Raw genomic sequence first — 20,692 nt, 5'->3', positions numbered from 1 at the left:
GCAGCATCTCTGGGGCTATCCTCAGAAAGGTTATAGGGAAACCACCTACCAGGGGAAAAGAGACTATCACTTTCCTTTCTATAGCCTCCTCCAAACAGGAGAAAATGGTATGTTTCCCAGCATTGATATTTTGGGTGTCAAAGTCCTTGTGTGTGGTTATACCTCTACACCTTGTGTTGAGTTTCCTGTGAACCAGAAATTTGCTGACATAATTGTTTCCAGTTAAAGTATACATAGAATTCTGTTTGCTTACAGCTACTAGGAACTTCATCATTCTTCCTTTAATATAATAATGGTCAGTTGTTCCAATTTTCATTGAACTGTCATTCAGTATTCCAGTGATGGAAACTGGAGTTCCCAGACTACAAGGATAAGATCAGGATTTGTGCAAAGACTGCTTGGAACACATCTCAGTGTCCAGAAGCTGCAGAGCTAGCAGCTGAAACCAAAGGCTGTCAGGAATCTGTGGTTTAAAATGAATCCATGTGCTTGATAATGCTACAGATTAAAAACGAGAGAGAGAGAGAGAGAGAGAGAGAGAGAGAGAGAGAGAAAGAGAGAGAGAGAGAGAGAGAGAGAGAGAGTCTAACTTGCTTATATACTTCACAGAAAAGAGATCATTACTGGTTCCTTGCCTTGTTAACATTTGACAGATTTCTGGCAGCTTCCACTAAACACAAAATAAGTTGATCTATGGAAAAGCAAGCTTGTTCCCAGATGTATGCTAGAAACTGAAGAACCAAGACCTCTAATGGAAAGCCCCAAGGAAGCAAATCAAAGCCCCTCTTTTCCATTTTAAGATGTAAAGCTCTTAAGAGCCAACCATGGGCTCATACCTGACCTTCCACACCCACTTGTCTCTACTCAACCTCCACCCCCTGCATTTAAAAAATTGTTTTTAAACATTTTTCTCTTATGCCAGGAAACTGCTTTGTCTCATTTGGAATCCACAGCACAAATCACCCTGCAGTACTTGTGGAATCAGCATGCCAACAGCAATCAAGGAGAGATGCAGATGTGGAAGGTCAGAAAGTCAGGAAACTGTCATATCCCTAAATAGCTAAACCAAAAATCCCAATTTGAAAACCTGCAGGTCAATCATCTAACCCTGCAGGGGAAATTTAATCACACAGTTCAAGCTTTCTTTGACTCTCCCTTATGAAAGGAATAAAAAGGCATTAGGCATCAGGTTAGGTCATCGTCAAGTTTTCTATTTGAGAAAATCCTTCCTACTAAGTTTTCTGTCTTTCAACACCTTAGGCATGCTTTGAAATCCTGACTTAAATGGCGTAATTTGGGAAGAAGTGAAAGAGAAGGGGATAAGTAGTTTGGGATGCTTGAATGCATGGATAGAAGGGAGGGGGTTGGAGGGAGGAGAGAGAGAGAGAGAGAGAGAGAGAGAGAGAGAGAGAGAGAGAGAGAGAGAGAGAGAGAGAGAAGCACGTAGATGAAGCATAACAGAGCTTCTGCTGGGGACACCCTACGGACCAAGGACCCGCCCAGACCACTTTTAGGGACCACTGCGGGGCGGGCTCGGCGGGAGGAGGTGCTGCGCTCAAGGAGCCTATGAGGAGCTGTTCCACCACTCTGATGCTGAATCCAGCTCTCACTCTCGAACGAGGTGCTTTCAGTTATTGGCAAAGTCGGCTCCAAGAGGTGCCCTGGAGTGTGGATCTGACCCTTTAAGAAAGAGGATCCGTAGGAAGACGAGGCAGGCGAGGAAGCCAAGCACAGAAGGGAACAGTTGCAGGAACTGTAAACGTCGATCACAGCTCCCATCTCAGAGGAAGTCCTGCTGCTGTTTCCGTGGAGTATCTGAGGATCAGGATGGAGTGAAAGGAGGAGAGTCATTTCAAGGGGGTGGGAGGGGGTCAGGCTCTGCGGAGGAGAGGGAACATTGAAATAGAGAAAAAGGAAGAGAGAAAAACCAACGCTTGTGCCTGCGAATTTGGGATTCTATTGGAAGAAATCTCTCACTCAGGGGGAAATGGATTCTCTACAAAGACTGAACGGCCTTTTGACTTTGGTGTTCTCTGCCTTGTGGCATTTAGGATTAACAGCGTCAAACTGTGAGTACTTGGAGCTTGGTGGCAGGAAGGAAGGTGAGGTGGGATAGGATGCTGCTTGCAATAACTATCCAACTGTGAGACTGTATATACTCTGCGTAAAAGAAAAGAGTAGGGTGAAAATCCTAAGCAGTGTGGTTCGACTATTCCAAGCACCTCAAAAGTTAGCAGATCTCTAATGAATTGCCTGTCCTTCTTTGGAATCATAATGTTCCCTTAATTTGCTGCTATATTCATGGTCCTTAATCGCAGCCAGGAATGCACGGGCCAGGAATAAGCCTCTAGAGTTTGAGACACTCGGAAGCCACCAAACAAGGTGATAACAGGGGACTGACTGCAGCTCCCACAAATTTGAAATGTTACTGGAATCCCTCTACCCTAACTTCCACCCTAAGCTCCCACCAATCTCTCTATTATAGGCATAAGGTTTCACCCTGGGATCATTTTGTAACCAATGACTACCCATATAAGGGTTTGGGAGTTTGAGTCTAAGAATTGTAGACTAAATGTAAATTGCTCCAGGATATAAATGGCTGCCCTGTTATAGGACGGAGTACTTATAAAAATATACACTCCAACCTCAAGATCCTGGTGCCTGTGAAGGAATGAGCATGTACTGTGTTATCCACATTTCCACGCTAGCAAGCATATTAATTTAATAGACAGGAATTATTGACTCCCAGGAATCTCCCACCTGCACTATTTATTTAAAGAATCTAGTTTGTCAAATTTGAATAATTCACTAAAACTGTGAGAGGTTCAAGCTCAATTGCTCAGCTGCTTCTCTAGGTGGAGGAAGGGAAGTTTTTCCTTTTCTGGGAACTCCTAAATGAGAAAGGATGCATTTATGCCATCGGTGTTGTTTGCAAGGATGGCTTACCACCCTCCCTCAAGTTTCTGAGTTTGTTCCCTCGCTTTTTTTCTTTAATGAATCACAGAAATATTACACAGATTAGAACAATTTATTTTACTTTTGTAAGTAGTATTTTCAGTATCAATTTAAAGGTGAGATGACTTACTACAGAAGAATTGTTTGCCTTATTCCTTAATCCTTACAGGATCTTGTCCCAGAAATTGCATTCTAGAGGAAACACAGGTGGATAGTTGTTCCAAATACAATCAGTATTTTTGTGTTCCAAAGATTGGAAAGCTCACAATCCATCATTGTAATATTCCCTTAAAGTTTGTGTTATAAAGGAAGACAGAACTGGCTACCCTCTCCATCATGTTGGGATAAGCAAGTAAATTATTTTAGAGGTTATATTGAGGCAAGTTTAAGTCAGGTAAATTAAATTTTCTTTTCTGCCTTCCCTCTTCTTTTCAGTTCCCTTTTCTTCCTCTTCTATCCCCCCTCCTTCAAAGAATTCCCTGAGTGCACTGAAGAAAGACCCAAGGGCCTTAGATAGGAAGTGCAAATGAGCTAGTTTCTCTACCTTTTGGAACACTAGAGGTCAGTGTTTTCCAGTTGATTCAAAGGTGTGTCTTTGAACTGTGCTTTCTCCTTAGCACATTCCATTATTTGAAAAGAATGAATACTTTGGAAATCCAAAAGTTGGGAGTGGGGGATACTGATTAAATGAGTCGATGGTACAGCAGGAGTACAGGACTTGAGCTTCTTGAAAATTCCTTCTTAGAGCCATATTTTCAGTAAATTAATTTAACTAAAGACAACATATTTTAATATTGTACATACATCTAAATGACATGAGCTTAAGACTTTAGCTTCTCATAGCCACAGCAGTTACAAAGCCAGCTTTGGGCATTTAAAAAGTGGTGATAATGAACTTGAAAATTTCTCATATAACAGTTGCATCCCCCACTTCCAGGCAACATGGAAATTTAGTGAGTGCTGCTTGTTAAGTATGTTAGAGGCAGGTTTTTTTTTAAGGAATAGCAGTGGAAGTTTATTGTACCATACAAACTGTATACGTTCAGTAAACATAGGCGTCCTGCAGGCACTGATTCTGAAATCAATGCATATAAGTGTTCTTTGGAGCCTATAAGGTGACTCTCCTCAAGCACCTTATGAATATCTTCTAGATTCTCTGGGCTGGCTGCTGTGCCAATTTTATTCATCAAGTAAAATATTGGGTTTCCTATGAATGTACAATTGGCTAATATTCGTTTGATGAGTTAGAAATTTCCTTTCCAAGAGTTTCCTTTATTTTGATTTGTGAGAATAGTTGTTTGAGATTATTTTCCCTACATTTGAAGGAGTTTCCCCATGTCATTACTAATGGCAGCCTTCAAGAATGATTGTGTGCCTAGGTTCTTCCATGATGGACAGACATAAAGTTATTAATTTTTTTTTCTTTTTTCTTTTTTTCGGAGATGGGGACCGAACCCAGGGCCTTGCGCTCGCTAGGCAAGCGCTCTACCGCTGAGCTAAATCCCCAACCCCATAAAGTTATTAATTTATAGATGTGGGGTTTCTTATAAAATAACTTTTTAATTCTCTGCCATCCTTTATAATGACTTGCTGTTGCTGTTATTGTTGTGTACTGTGTACCTATTTTTATACATGTTTGACTCTCAAATACTCTGTCTCAAATAGGGGCCACAGGGAAAAATGAATGCTTACCCAATTATAAATGTTATAAGCTTCTAATTAAGCAAAATGAAAACAAAGTCAGGCTGAAAGAATTCCAGCCACAATACAAATATTACAAATCTATGGTGAGAATGCAATTATCTACCAGTAATAAGAACCCCTGGAAATATCACCATTTTAGATTTTCAGGATATTAAACAGCTACAGTATTTCCTTTGGGTATATCCTGATAGGACTGGTTAATTTTGAATATAGATATAGGTCATTGTAAAAATTTTAATATTATTATGTATTCAACACTTTGACACAAGAAACTGTGATATGATTTGAGAGTTTGATTAAATGAGACCAGAAGTCAGCTTCTAAGATGTTTTAGTCCCAGTGAAGTCTCAGATCAGAGGTCAAATGTATGTTTAATTATTGTCCTTTCCAGCCTGCCAGCAAAATGTAGCAAGCAATTGAGATATGTGTCTACTTCAAATTGAACAGCAGCTAAATATCTAACTAAGGGTATTCATCTAAGATTAGACAAGCTAAATTTTTATTATGACAAAAGTAAGGTATGCAAAAAAAAGCAGACTGCAAATGACACACACGGAAATACTGTTAATTTCATTTGTAAAAGAAACATATTATGTGAGGTAATTTTAAATTTTAAAATAGCTTCGATTTTTCTGTAATAACTTAGAACATTCACTAAGTACCTCTTTGAAGTTTATTCCTACTTATTTTAAGAGTCCTAGAGAAATGCTATTGTGATAAGAATATAAAATTCTATGTTCTAGATTTTTCTCCCATGCTGAATTTAACAAGGTGTTTGAGAAGTTGATTATGATAGTAAACAGATATCAGAACTTGAATTATCTGAAGATTTTTAACAAACCCAAGAGTATTATGAACAATGAACGTGCTGTTCTTGTTAAGCAGAATTGCTGTGCAGTATTTTCTGTAGCACCTACAGCTACCAGAAGGGAGGACCCGTGTGCTGATCAGTTGACAGAGTCTGAAAACTTTCTCAATTAGCAAACTAGCTCATTTGACCTTTAATGATTGATGTGAAATCACTTTTCATTTCCTTCACATAAGTCCCATATCAATTTGCAACTATAAAATATAAATGAAGAACTAGAGCAGGTATTTCACAGTAAAGGCACAGCCATGGGAGAATATTAATATCTACTGGAGTAGCTCTGCTCTCACCTGCATTCTACTTCTAAGGAATGGGCACCTTCCCAGCTGTAGCCTTCTGTTTGCCCTGCCTAACTGGCCTCAGTTTCCTTTAGTGAATCACTTTACTTTCTTGTGTAAATGGATCATATAATATGATTTTAAGCATCGCTAAATTTTGCAGTTTTCAATTGAATGTCTTTCAGTTGACAAAATATGGCCTGTGGGTGATAAATTCAACAGATAAGAAGACTGGGAGTGGGTGTAGTTACCTAATAAAGGCAGAAGAAAATGGCATTTTACAATTTTGAGGAGAAGTTGAGTTGGATTTGAGGAGAAGTTCCAAACGCTGATTTGGAAGCAATGATGACATTTTGCTTGCTTCCCAATGAAACCACTTCATTTAGCTACTGCCATGGTTGCCTAGTGACCTTCTAAAAGTTTTTCACCACCATAAATAGCCTTGGTTTTGCTGAATAAAGGCCTGGATTTAGTTACAAAGACAATATTTACTAGTAATGTGTTCTTATTGTTAACCACAGATGCTACTTACTAATTATTTCATATCCCTATGTTTGAGATCAATAGACTTCAAACCTAGGAGATAGTATAATCAGAGTAAGAATTTAATGAAATTTTAATTCCTACTAGTAAGCATGCAGTATATATCTCCCATTGCACACACTTATACTTTACAAGACTGCTCAGCAAGATAGATTGGGTGATTGGTTCATCTGAATGAATTTCAGATGAGTAGAACTTAACCATGTCTCCCAAATCACTAATTTAAGCAATAAGAAAATTCTGAATCTTGATCTCTGTCTATTTTTAAACACAAATATCATTGTAAAGAAATATTTTCCAATGTATGTTCCATTGTAGATTGTATAGCATCTGCATAATTTTGGCAAGGGTTCTCTTAAGATCAGTCACAACTTTAGCCTTGGAGAAGGGCATGAGCCAGCAGTTTTCCATAAATCAAACCTCACAGTCACACCTGAATAAAGAAAATGACAAAACATTCAGACTAAGTCTTGAAGCATGACACTGTACAAAGGAATACAACTTTGTATCTGGACTTGTACCCAGGTTGAGGATTTACATTTTTTTTTGTACTTTTAGTTAAATGCTTGATAAGGGATGAAGAAAACCTTAAGGAGTGATTTAGAATATAATGTTGTACATACAGAAGCACAGGACAATGCCAGAAAAAGCGCTTCTGTTGACATTATGTCCCATAAGTCTGCCAATGTCGAAACATTGTTCTGCTAAAACCATAGTTCACAGAGCTATGAAGCATCATCATAAGTGACAAAATGCAAGTCTTGATCTGGCTTTGTAAAATTAATGCAAATCTCATCTTCAATATCCCGCCTAAACAAATATAGAGCATTTTACAAACAAACCATACTGTTTTTTGTCTCTTAGATTTATTTGTATGTGCAGCTTATTAATTGACCTACAGTATCATCTTCCCTTAAAATTTTTTACTCATAGTTTTCCAACTATACAGTCTCTCTCTCTCTCTCTCTCTCTCTCTCTCTCTCTCTCTCTCTCTCTCTCCCTCGTTCTCTCTCTCTCTCTCTCTCTCTCTCTCTCTCTCTCTCTCTCTTCTGCCTCTCTCTCATGGTGCATGTGCTGGGAATATTTGGGGGAATGTAGATGGTAAAGATCAAGATATATTGCATATACATATGAAATTATCACAGAATAAATTTTTCTGTGTAGATTTGTTTGCTCCTATTTATCTTATTTTTATAGCACGTTCTGTAATACTTGCTGCTTCAGCTAAGATATATGACCTCTTTGTCATACTTTACTTGAATTACTGTATCCAATACTGAAAATACTGAGCAATCAGATGAAGGAAGGAATGAACTAATGTTTTTAACAAGACTTTTCATCTTTAACAGAGATTTTTCTACTTTGTATTGGCAGAGACATGCATTTAAGACATGTTTTCTTGTGTTATTATTTTAACGACTATTACTTTTCACTGCTATGGAAATATGTAATATGTAATATGAAGCAAAAATTCAGACTATCTTATATAGTGTGAGATATCCAGCATGAATGTTCTACTGCGTATTTCTCTGGATTCATTGCAGAGAAGGCCTAACTTGGGTGCAACTAATCCCTCCTGTACTGAGGTCATGGTCTTTAGCCACCTGACTTTACTACAAGATTGAGTCTATTTGATTCACTTTCTTTTCTCCAGATTGCAACACCCAATTTCTCTTCTCTTTCTAGTCCCTCCCTTATAATTCCTTCCCCCTAGTTAGTATAGTTAATATAGTAGTAACCCCTCCCCTTCTCCCCAAGTGTACCCTGAGAAATCTAGTCCCAACAGAACAAAGCATATCATCATCCACTGAGGCCCAAGCAGGTTGTCCAGTGAGGGTAATGCCCGGGAAAATAGAGACAGTCCCCACTCCAGTTGTCAGCGGACCCACATGAAGACCAAGCTGTATAACTGCTACAAATGTGTAGGGTTACAGTACCCACATGTTCATTGGTCGGTGATTTTAATCTCTGTGGGTTTCCATGGACTCAGGTCAATTGAGTTTGTAGGACTTCTTTCAGTGTCCTTGACCCCTCTGCCTCATTCAATTCTATCCTGGCTCTTCCACAAGGCACCTTGAGCTTTGCTTGATGTTTGGCTATGAATTTGTTCCATCTGCTACAAGATGAATCCTCTCATCAGACAGTGATGTTGACATTCTTGTCTGCAAGTATGGTAGTGGATCATTAATAAGGTTAGGAATTGGCTTTTCCATCTGGGATGTGTCTTAAGGTGAGGCAGTCATTGGTTGGCTGTTCTCTTATTGTCTGCTCCATTTTTATCACTGTGCATCTTGTAGACAGGACAAAATTGGCTTTGAAGGTTTTTGTGGGTAGGTCGGTGTGCCACTCCCTCTACTAGAAGACATGCCTGTCTATACAAATGGCCACTTCAGTCTCTATATTCTCCATGAGTAGGAATCTCAGATAGGGTAACCCCATAGATTCTCTGCTTCTTCCCCACTCCCAGATCTCCACCTACTCCCAGAGATGTTGCCCATCAATTTCCATTTCCACTCCTAGCCTTTCCCTGCAGCCCCTAACTTCTGTATGCAATGTTAGTGAACATGTTCTCTATACTTTGAAAGTCATGTGTCCCCAATGAAATTTCATTGAAATTTCATTTATAGTCTTAGGTTTGATATACAGGAGTATTTGGCTTGTATTCAATGGAATTTGGTGCTGAATTACAGAAAAAATTTTGTTTAATGGCAAATCCACTTCATTACTCTTATAAAAATTTGAGACATCTAAGTTATCTTAGTTATGAACAGAAATGTCTTAGATATGAACAGATATGTCCAGAGTCCGTGTATGTTACTCATTTGAAGAACATGCCAATGAACTTAGTTTAAGTGTTGTTTTTCTTTCTTAACATAGAATTTCCTGTGTAGTTAGAGAAGTAAACATTAACTATTAAAATACGCAACATGACCTCCAGGAATAGTTAAAAGCTTGGCAACCGGGAAAATAATCTTTATTCATGTTAGTGTTATTGTTACAACATGGGTAAGCATGGGTGCAATGGCAGAAAATGAGCCTGAGCATCCAAACATGCTCTTAAGGAATGTAAAACGGAAGCTGAGGTGTGACCAAGCTCAGCAAACTAAAAGAAGGGTATGGAGGAAAAAGTAAAGAAGTGGGTTACTATGGAAAATTGAAAATATGCAATTTCATGGAAAGGTTTTGATTATTAAAATATCATCAATTTTATGCACTTTTCTATGCTTGCATATATAGATACACACTTATCCATGTGTACTTTTCCACATGCCTGGCACCTGCAGAATCCAGAAGAGGGTATTACAAATACTAGAAATATAGTCTAAAAAATGGTGTGAGTCCTTATTTGGGTTATAGGAACTGACACTTGTTTTAGCACAGTAAGATATTAAATTTTCCTTTTTAAATTTTGTGTATATGTGTGCCTGCACATGTGTGTTTGTGCATGTGGATACTGAAGTTCAGACTCTTTGTTAATTGCCTCCTTGAGACAGACGCTCTCATTGACCTAGAGCTTACCAGTTAGTCTAGGCAGGCGTTAGTCTAATCCTAGGTGTCCTCCCGTGCTGGGATTATACGTATATGTCTCAACAGGTAGATATATGATTTTAATAGTGTGTGTGTGTGTGTGTGTGTGTGTGTGTGTGTGTGTGTGTGTGTGTGTGTGTGTGTGTGTGTGTGTGTTTTGCTTGCCTGGTAGCTGCATGCCACCATGCTTATATAAGTCAAAATCAACTTTGTGATTCAATCCTTCGATTTGATACATGTGAATTTCATGTATCAAATTCTGCTTACCATGCTTGAGTGGTTAGCAGTTTTACAGAGTAAGCCATCTCCTGAATGATATACATGGATTTGTTTGTGGGTTCTAAGGGTCAAGTTTAGGTTTCAAAACTCTTAAGAACTTTCCCACCTAAACTATCTCCCCAGAACCTCCGTCTTTTTTTTCTCTCTTTTTAAGAATTAATGAGACTTCAAATGAAATAAAACAAAATGATGTTAAGAAAATTTGATGAGATAATTACAGCGGCCCAGTTAACTCCTACTAAAGAATCAAAAAAAGGACATTTGGAAGTTCAGTTCACTTAGTACTTCAAAGAGAATAATGGCTAAGTAAATTCAAGGCACATGAACATATGAGCTACTAAGCATACAAAAGCAGATTTGCATCTAAGGTCTACTCTGTAAATAGTTCCTTTATTGTCAAAAATGAGAGCAATATACACTCAAAAGATATTCAGTGCTCTGAAATGAAGTTCTTATCCAGAACTCAGAGTGTCCATTTTCTACATACAGTATATCTCAAAGAAACAAGATTACCATATCACATACACTGCCTGTATCCATCATTCTGATCAAATTATCTAGTCTACAAATTATACCAGTTTCTGTCAGCAAAAGGAGAACTCATCCTTAAGGAATGTGTAATTGAAGCTCAACATCATGTATTGTGGCTCTAACAACTGGGGACAGATAAGACATCCTAATTCCCTTTTATGTTTGCTATGTCAAAGGAAATTTTCTAGAGTTGGACGCTTCATGTTGATGAGTTATCATTGGTAACTGAACTTCAAGCATGAATCCCAATATCTCTATACTGTCTATCTGCCTTTATGCATATTCTTTGGGAGGGCATGTTAATGTATCTGTTACCTAAATTAGTGGCGTCTATGGACCTCTTCAGGGCGCTGCCACCAATGGTAAATATAGAGCATACTGGTATGCGTATCATCATTTTTTTTCAGAGCTGGGGACCGAACCCAGGGCCTTGCGGTTGCTAGGCTAGTGCTCTACCATTGAGCTAAATCCCCAACCCCTACGCGTATCATTTTTAACAATTTATCTTATAAGCAGAAATATCCTTTGGAATTCAGCCCAAACTCCATAAAAGTATAAGGAAATTCCCAAGGCTCAATGACTAAAGTTCTTGTTTATAAGACTGAGGGCCTGAGTTTGAATCTCCAGCCAGACAAAAAGCCACATGTGGTATTATACTTCTGTAACCACAGTGTTCCTCATGCCTTTACAATCCACATGCACCAAAATATTGAAAAACTTCTTCCCACTTAAAAATATACATATCCACAAACATCACATGTTTAATAAACATACACACACATCACACGAATATCAGAGACATACACACACAAGCATCATACATGTATATACATCATGCAAACACATTAGGAAATAAATTAGTTTGCAGAGAGAACAGTATTTAGTAGGTAGTCTTCAGCCACTATGCCTGAATGCATCTTCAATTATTTCTTTTTCTGCTTTATTCCTTCTGAATACCATTTGCCTTCCCTTAAATCCAGTCCTTCTATTTCTGTTATGTCATGTTGCTCATGCATTATGGATGTTGTTCTCTGAGATCATTGCTGTATAATGGGTGTAGAAGATGTGAGTGTCTGCTGGATATTTAATTTACTACGCTGTGTTGGTAGTCACCAAATGTAATGCTTCCCAACAAGATGTGTTGGAGTATAGTTTGACACAGATCAACTACAGGACACTTTGTTATATCCATCTAGCTCCTTGGCCCCACCCATCTAACTCCAAACAACTCTATGACTTCACTAATTCCCCAAATGTGTAATTATGGGGAATACCTTCCAATTCATAGAAATTAGCCTTGCAGAGTCCATTAGGAGAGAAACCTCAGAGAAGGATCTGTACAGAACACTTGACTGCTGGGAGGACAGACTGTCCAGGCAGCAATACTAAACATAAGGCAGATGGGAAGAAAATGTTCTGAGCTGAAGAATGGGGGAGGGGTGGGTTTAGACATGTTCAAGATATCAGAACTAACTCTGTCCTCTGCAGATTTGGTACATGATCTATTGTGTCACTATTGTGTTTTTGCTCAGTGTATAATGGCTTTTCCCCTCTTGTTTAATTTTACCACTTCCCGCCCTCAGCTGTCCTCATTGTACCTTCTTTCTCTACTTGTTCCCTGCTTCTTTACTTGCTTCCTTCTCTATGCTCTCTCCTCCTGTTCTTTTTCTCCTCCTCCGTTTGATTCATTTACGTTTTACGAAGTAACAGTTTTACATGTTGTGGTTTAAGCTGATTCTTTTGTAGATTTATCACTCAAATGCCACATCTAGAGGAGCAGAATCTCAGGGGAGCAGTGGGAATTTGAACAGCACAGCAGCCAATGACCAATGAAATGATTAATGCCTAGAAATTTTATCCAAAATCTCATGCAAATTTGCATTTAGCTTTATTACATCCTTGCTTATGATAAAAATATTTTCCTTGACTCTTTAATTAAAATTGATGACGTGTGTACATTCCTTAGCTCAGAGCAGAGTACTATAAGCAATAGGATTTAAGGTTGACATTTTGCCTCTGTCTGTGTTTGTGCCTTCCAATATTACTGTATTAGAAAGAAGACCAGTGTCTGCCCCTTTATCTGAAAACAACCACTTGCTTCATTTTCTATTATCTACTTGTACGGATATCTATGCTGCAGATTATGGTCAATCAATGATAGGAACTAGAAAGACTCAATTCACTGCAATGGGGAAACTAACTAGTCTTGTAACGGATATAAATGGAGCTTTGAGGAAGTGTCATACCTAAGAAGACTCCTTGAACCCACAAGGATAGGTTCACAAGGGTAGGCTTTTTCTGATCAGGAAGCAATTAATAGTAACCAGTATTTCTAATTTTATCGACATTACCAAGATTTAGACACAATCAGAATTACTATGGCAGCTGATTGTAGTGGTGGATCGAGAGAGAGAGAGAGAGAGAGAGAGAGAGAGAGAGAGAGAGAGAGAGAGAGAGAGAGAGAGAGAGATACACACGGGGGGGGGGGGTTGAGATAAACAATTGTGTCTTTGTGAGGATTTCAACATACACCCTATCCCAGCTTTGGCACTTGTTGAGGGTTCTTTTGTTCCTCACTACAGTTACACAGATGGTGGAATATGTCCCCATCACTGTGAATGTTCTAGCTTAGCTCAGTAGAAAACTGAACCAACATCATATCCTGTTCAATCCACTTTCTATGACTTTAAACCTCACATACATTTTTCTTAGTTTACTGTCTCATTAAGAAAAACACCTAAAATGGTGCTGATATTAAAATTTGTCAGATTGTTCGTATTTTCAAAGCTAGCTCGCTCCAAGCACTATTAGGAAATGATTTTGGTGTCCAGACCCACAGAATCTACCACCACTCTTATTTTTCACAACTTACTCTAACCTTTAAAAGAATCCCTCCCTACTTCTCTGAAACATAACACATTTATGTAGGACTATTTGCTCATAAAATTTTCCTGAACCACAGATTAAGTATTTCTATGAACTCTTCAGTGCTAGGAACAACCTGTCAAAAATATAATTGTAAATTGTTCTGTAAATGCCTTCATTCATCATGTGATGACTTTAGCTCTGATTATTAACTTTATAAAATTTATAATCATCATGAAAACAACCTTCCAGTTATACTTATGAAAGATTATCTATATCATGTTAATTGAGGTTGGAAGACTCAATCAAAATTTGGGTGCTACATTCTCATGGCCTGATTTCCTGGTGTAAGAAGGAAAAAGGGAAATAAGCATCAGGCTTCACTGCCCTGCTTCCTGACAAAGAATTATGTGTGACCAGATGGCTTATCATCAGCACATCTGCCTACTATGGTGGACTGTGCCATGTAACTATGATATCAAAAAAAAAAAAACCTTACTTCCTTGTGTTATTTTTGTCAGGTTTAAATTACAGCCACAATAATATAAACTAAGAGCATGGGTCTCTGCTATTTTGTTTTCATAAAAAACTAGTCTAACTAGCTAAGGAGGTTACAATGCTGTAGGATACACATTGTCCATGCAAATGTGTGTGTGTGTGTGTGTGTGTGTGTGTGTGTGTGTGTGTATAATCTGATGGCCACAGAACATTCATTTGGCATGATATTACAAACACACACACACACACACACACACACACACACACACACACACACAAACACGTACACCCAGCGTACTGATGAATGAGGGATGAGTTGCATGAAAACCAGTGGAAACTCTTTCCTTTCAATATCTATATATTTTTATATAACCTTCACTCTTAATCATTCAGCAATGTTCACAGACCCATGCCATGGAATAGCGAAGTGCTCATCTACTGATGAATACTTATATGGGAGAATAAAAATTACAAACCTCTATCTACTGTCACTATTCTTCATCCTTGGCCAAGTGCACTGAAGGATCCTGTCTGATGGCCACAGAACATTCATTTGGTAATGAGAAATGGCCCTTATAGCAGGTTGCTATCATCATCAACTTAGTGGGGAGTTAGACCAATAAATTCTTTGCTCTAATTTCAAGGTTTCATGAGCTTGGCCTCCTTAATCTTATTTTTCAATTTCTGCCTTGATTCTTTCGGACATGCTTCCTTAGGCTTTTGGGGATTCTAAAAATACATTGTTAAATGTTCAATGTCTTTTTCCTTGGGGCCTTCACTCAAGTCTTCTATAAATTTTTAAGGACAAGGAAGGTCTTTGACTATCCTGACTGTTAACCACAAAGGCATCAATAAATATTTTGTTCTGCTCTTAAAAGTATCATTGAAAAGGGTAGTGCTATAAATATTGAAACTTTTTTTCAAAAGCATTGTACTTATGTCTGTAGAAGAAAATCTATATAGAATTTCAGCACTTAAATTACAAAATGCTGCTTTGGAGAAAAGGGACAAGACTACCCCAAATTCATTGCTTCAATATATTGATTTTCTTTTGATTCATCAAGGACAGGTCTTGTAAGTTCCTCACACTTTAACAAAAGTTCTGGTCTCAATCTCTTCCCCTTTTTCTCTCTACTTGTATGTGTTTGAATGTACGCTCATGGAGGGAAGAAGACATTATTGGTGTCAGTCCTCATCTTCCCCCTTGTTTGAGTTACATTATAACTGCCTATACTAGGCTGGCTGGCCTGTGTGCTTTCAGGGAGTCTGAAGTCTCCTAATTCCATCTCTCTGTAGTCAATCCGGGACTGTACATGTGCTATGATATCTAATCTTACATAGTTTATGGGGGAGGGATTTGGGGATTTATCTCAGTGGTAGAGTACTTGCCTAGCAAGAACAATGCCCTGGGTTCAGTCCTCAGCTCCAGAAAAAAAGACAAAATAACAAAACGTACATAAGGAAGCAAATGATTTAGAGGACAAGTTATCAAGTTTTCAGACTTTCTTGATGAGCACTGGCCCTTTTGTGCAATTTCCCTAGGCCTATCTAATTCTTAGTTGCAAGAATCTAGTTTCCAAATTACATGCAAAATAATTATATTTTAAAAGTTCAAGAGAAAGAATAGAAGTTTACATTATTCAGACAGTTATTTATTGGCTGAGGTAGAACAGGGAGCCACTCTGGGAGCACAATACTCTATCTGCTTCAGTGGTCAATTAGTGTCTGTTAAGATTATTAACAAGATCTCTGCCTAAAGTCCTATTAAATAAGTAGGTACCATTTTCTTATATTATTGACACATAACACTTATATATGTTTATGTGGCATAGTAGTTTTAATGCATTATATGTTTTCTGATCATATCAGATTATTCAGCATATTGACTCAAATACTTAGCATTTTTTGTTGATTGCCTATTAACAACAAATTCTGGCATCCTTAACTAAGCAGTTGGATACGTTATCTAGCCATAAACAATTGTATAGCTCAGAAAAATAAAAAAGAAGCTTCTATTTTTTTTTCTATTAACTTGAGTATTTCTTATTTACATTTCGAGTGTTATTCCCTTTCCCGGTTTCCCGGCAAACATCCCTCTAAACCCTCCCCATCCCCTTCTTTATGGGTGTTCCACTCCCCATCCTCCCCCCATTGCCGCCCTCTCCACAACAATCACGTTCACTGGGGGTTCAGTCTTAGCAGGACCAAGGGCTTCCCCTTACACTGGTGATCTTACAAGGATATTCCATGCTACTTATGAGGTCAGAGTCCAGAGTCAGTACATGTATAGTCTTTAGAGATTGGCTAAGTCCCTGGAAGATCTGGTTGCTTGGCATTGTTGTACATATGGGGTCTCGAGCCCCTTCAAGCTTTCCAGTTCTTTCTCTGCTTCCTTCAACGGGGGTCCTGTTCTCAGTTCAGTGGTTTGCTGCTGGCATCCGCCTCTGTATTTGCTGTATTCTGGTTGTGCCTCTCAGGAGAGATCTACATCAGGCTCCTGTCTGCTTGCACTTCTTTGCTTCATCCATCTTGTCTAATTGGGTGGCTGTATATGTATGGGCCACATGTGGGGCAGGCTCTGAATGGGTGTTCCTTCTGTGTCTGTTTTAATCTTTGCCTCTCTATTCCATGCCTAGGGTATTCTTGTTCCCATTTTAAAGAAGGAGTGAAGCATTCACATTTTGATCACCCGTATTGAGTTTCCAGTGTTCTGTGCATCTAGGGTAATTCAAGCATTTGGGCTAATAGCCACTTATCAATGAGTGCATACCATGTGTGTTTTTCTGTGATTGGGTTACCTCACTCAGGATGATATTTTCCAGTTCCAACCATTTGCCTACAAATTTCATAAAAGTCACTGTTTTTGATAGCTGAGTAATATTCTATTGTGTAGATGTACCACATTTTCTGTATCCATTCTTCTGTTGAAGGGCATCTGGGTTCTTTCCAGCTTCTGGCTATTATAAATAAGGCTGTTATAAACATAGTGGAGCATGTGTCTTTTTTACATGCTGGGGCATCTTTTGGGTATATGCCTAAGAGAGGTATAGTTGGATCCTCAGGCAGTTCAATGTCCAATTTCTGAGGAACCTCCAGACTGATTTCCAGAATGGTTGTACCAGTCTGCAATCCCACCAACAATGGAGGAGTGTTCCTCTTTCTCCACATCCTCGCCAGCATTTCTTGTCACCTGAGTTTTTGATCTTAGCCATTCTCACTGGTGTGAGGTGAAATGTCAGGGTTGTTTTGATTTGCATTTCCCTTATGACTAAAGATGTTGAACATTTCTTTATGTGTTTCTCAGCCATTCGGCATTCCTCAGCTGTGAATTCTTTGTTTAGCTCTGAACCCCATTTTTAATAGGGTTATTTGTCTCCCTGCGGTCTAACTTCTTGAGTTCTTTGTATATTTTGGATATGAGGCCTCTATCTGTTGTAGGATTGGTAAAGATCTTTTCCCAATCTGTTGGTTGCCGTTTTGTACTAACCACAGTGTGCTTTGCCTTACAGAAGCATTGCAGTTTTATGAGATCCCATTTGTCGATTCTTGATCTTAAAGCATAAGCCATTGGTGTGTTGTTCAGGAGATTTTTTCCAGTGCCGATGTGTTTGAGATGCTGCCCTAGTTTTTCTTCTATTAGTTTGAGTATATCTGGTTTGATGTGAAGGTCCTTGATCAACTTGGACTTAAGCTTTGTACAGGGTGATAAGCATGGATCGATCTGCATTCTTCTACATGTTGACCTCCAGTTGAACCAGCACCATTTGCTGAAAATGCTATCTTTTTTTCCATTGGATGGTTTTGGCTCCTTTGTAAAAAATCAATTGCCCATAGGTATGTGGGTTCATTTCCGGGTCTTCAATTCTGTTCCATTGGTCTATCTGTCTGTCTCTGTACCAATACCATGCAGTTTTTATCACTATTGCTCTGTAATACTGCTTGACTTCAGGGATAGTAATTCCCCCTGAAGTCCTTTTATTTTTGAGGATAGTTTTAGCTATTCTGGGTTTTTTGTTATTCCAGATGAATTTGCAAATTGTTCTGTCTAACTCTTTGAAGAATTGGATTGGTATTTTGATGGGGATTGCATTGAATCTGTAGATCGCTTTTGGTAGAATGGCCATTTTTACTATATTAATCCTGACAATCCATGAGCATGGGAGATCTTTCCATCTTCTGAGGTCTTCTTCAATTTCTTTCTTCAGAATCTTGAAGTTCTTATTGTACAGATCTTTTACTTGCTTGGTTAAAGTAACACTGAGGTACTTTATATTATTTGGGTCTATTATGAAGGGTGTCCTTTCCCTAATTTCTTTCTTGGCTTGTTTCTCTTTTGTGTAAAGGAAGGCTACTGATTTATTTGAGTTAATTTTATACCCAGCCACTTTGCTGAAGTTGTTTATCAGCTTTAGTAGTTCTCTGGTGGAACTTTTGGGATCACTTAAATATACTATCATATCATCTGCAAAGAGTGATATTTTGACTTCTTTTCCGATCTGTCTCCCCTTGACCTCCTTTTTTGTCTGATAGCTTTGGCTAGAACTTCAAGAACTATAGTGAATAAGTAGGGAGAGAGTGGGCAGCCTTGTCTAGTCCCGGATTTTAGTGGGATCGCTTCAAGTTTCTCTCCATTTAGTTTAATGTTAGCAACTGGTTTGCTGTATATGGCTTTTACTATGTTTAGGTATGGGCCTTGAATTCCTATTCTTTCCAGGACTTTTATCATGAAGGGGTGTTGGATTTTGTCAAATGCTTTCTCAGCATCTGATGAAATGATCATGTGGTTTTGTTCTTTCAGTTTCTTTATATAGTGGATCACGTTGATGGTTTTCCATATATTAAACCAACCCTGCATGCCCTTGATGAAGCCTACCTGATCATGGTGGATGATTGTTTTGATGTGCTCTTGGATTCGGTTTGCCAGAATTTTATTGAGGATTTTTGCGTCAATATTCATAAGGGATATTGGTCTGAAGTTCTCTTTCTTTGTTGGGTCTTTGTGTGGTTTAGATATAAGAGTAATTGTGGCTTCATAAAAGGAATTCAGTAGTGCTCCATCTGTTTCAATTTTGGAATAGTTTGGATAATATTGGTATGAGGTCTTCTATGAAGGTCTGATAGAATTCTGCACTAAACCCGTCTGGACCTGGGCTTTTTTTGGTTGGGAGACCTTTAATGACTGCTTCTATTTCCTTAGGAGTTATGGGGTTGTTTAACTGGTTTACCTGTTCCTGGTTTAACATCGGTACCTGGTATCTCTCTAGGAAATTATCCATTTCCTGCAGATTTTCAAGTTTTGTTGAATATAGGCTTTTATAGTAAGATCTGATGATTTTTTGAATTTCCTCTGAATCTGAAGTTATGTCTCTCTTTTCATTTCTTATTTTTTTAATTTGGACACACTCTCTGTGTACTCTTGTTAGTCTGGCTAAGGGTTTATCACTCTTGTTGATTTTCTCAAAAAACCAACTTTTGTTTCTATTGATTCTTTCTATGGTCCTTTTTCTTTCTACTTGGTTGATTTCAGGTCTGAGTTTTATTATTTCCTGTCTTCTACTCCTCCTGGGTGTATTTGCTTCTTTTTGTTCTAGAGCTTTTAGGTGTGTTGTCAAGATGGTAACATATGCTCTTTCCTGTTTCTTTCTGCAGGCACTCAGAGCTATGAGTTTTCCTCTTAGCACAGCTTTCATTGTGTCCCATAAGTTTGGGTATGTTGTACCTTCATTTTCATTAAATTCTAAAAAGTCTTTAATTTCTTTCTTTATTTCTTCCTTGACCAGGTTATCATTGAGTAGAGCATTGTTCAATTTCCACGTATATGTGGGCATTCTTCCCTTATTGTTATTGAAGACCAGCTTTAGGCCGTGGTGGTCCGATAGCACGCATGGGATTATTTCTATCTTTCTGTACCTGTTGAGGCCCGTTTTTTGACCAATTATATGGTCAATTTTGGAGAAAGTACCATGAGGAGCTGAAAAGAATGTATATCCTTTTGCTTTAGGATAGAATGTTCTATAAATATCTGTGAAGTCCATTTGGTTCATGACTTCTCTTAGTCTGTCTACGTCTCGGTTTAATTTCTGTTTCCATGATCTGTCCATTGATGAGAGTGGGGTGTTGAAATCTCCTACTATTATTGTGTGAGGTACAATGTGTGTTTTGAGCTTTAGTAAGGTTTCTTTTACATATGTAGGTGCCCTTGTATTTGGGGCATAGATATTTAGGATTGAGAGTTCATCTTGGTGGATTTTTCCTTTGATGAATATGAAGTGTCTTTCCTTATCTTTCTTGATGAATTTTAGTTGAAAATTGATTTTATTTGACATTAGAATGGCTGCTCCAGCTTGCTTCTTCTGACCATTTGCTTGGAAAGTTGTTTTCCAGCCTTTCACTCTGAGGTAGTGTCTGTCTTTGTCTCTGAGGTGTGTTTCCTGTAGGAGTAGAAGGCAGGGTCCTCGTTGTGTAACCAGTTTGTTAATCTATGTCTTTTTATTGGGGAGTTGAGGCCATTGATGTTGAGAGCTATTAAGGAATAGTGATTATTGCTTCCTATTATACTCATATTTGGATATGAGGTTATGTTTGTGTGCTTTTCTTCTCTTCGTTTTGTTGCCAAGTCAATTAGTTTCTTGCTTCTTCTAGG

The 20,692-nt window shown here is 38.3% G+C and overlaps 1 protein-coding gene across 1 annotated transcript in view; it reads left to right on the top strand.

Moving 5' to 3' along the window:
- The first annotated feature begins 1,464 nt into the window (after positions 1–1,464).
- LOC116911635 (contactin-associated protein like 5-1) overlaps positions 1,465–20,692 on the top strand; it is a 910,869-nt gene continuing 891,641 nt past the window's right edge. Inside the window, exon 1 of the mRNA XM_032915594.1 lies at positions 1,465–2,069. Coding sequence (XP_032771485.1) covers positions 1,988–2,069 — 82 coding nt within the window. The 5' untranslated portion in view covers positions 1,465–1,987. The remainder of the gene's footprint in view (positions 2,070–20,692) is intronic.

The sequence above is a fragment of the Rattus rattus genome, chromosome 10 (genome assembly GCF_011064425.1).
Source record: "Rattus rattus isolate New Zealand chromosome 10, Rrattus_CSIRO_v1, whole genome shotgun sequence".
NCBI lineage: Eukaryota > Metazoa > Chordata > Mammalia > Rodentia > Muridae > Rattus > Rattus rattus.
The sequence above is the reverse complement of the archived record's forward strand: the minus strand, read 5'-3'. Positions and strand labels throughout refer to the sequence as shown.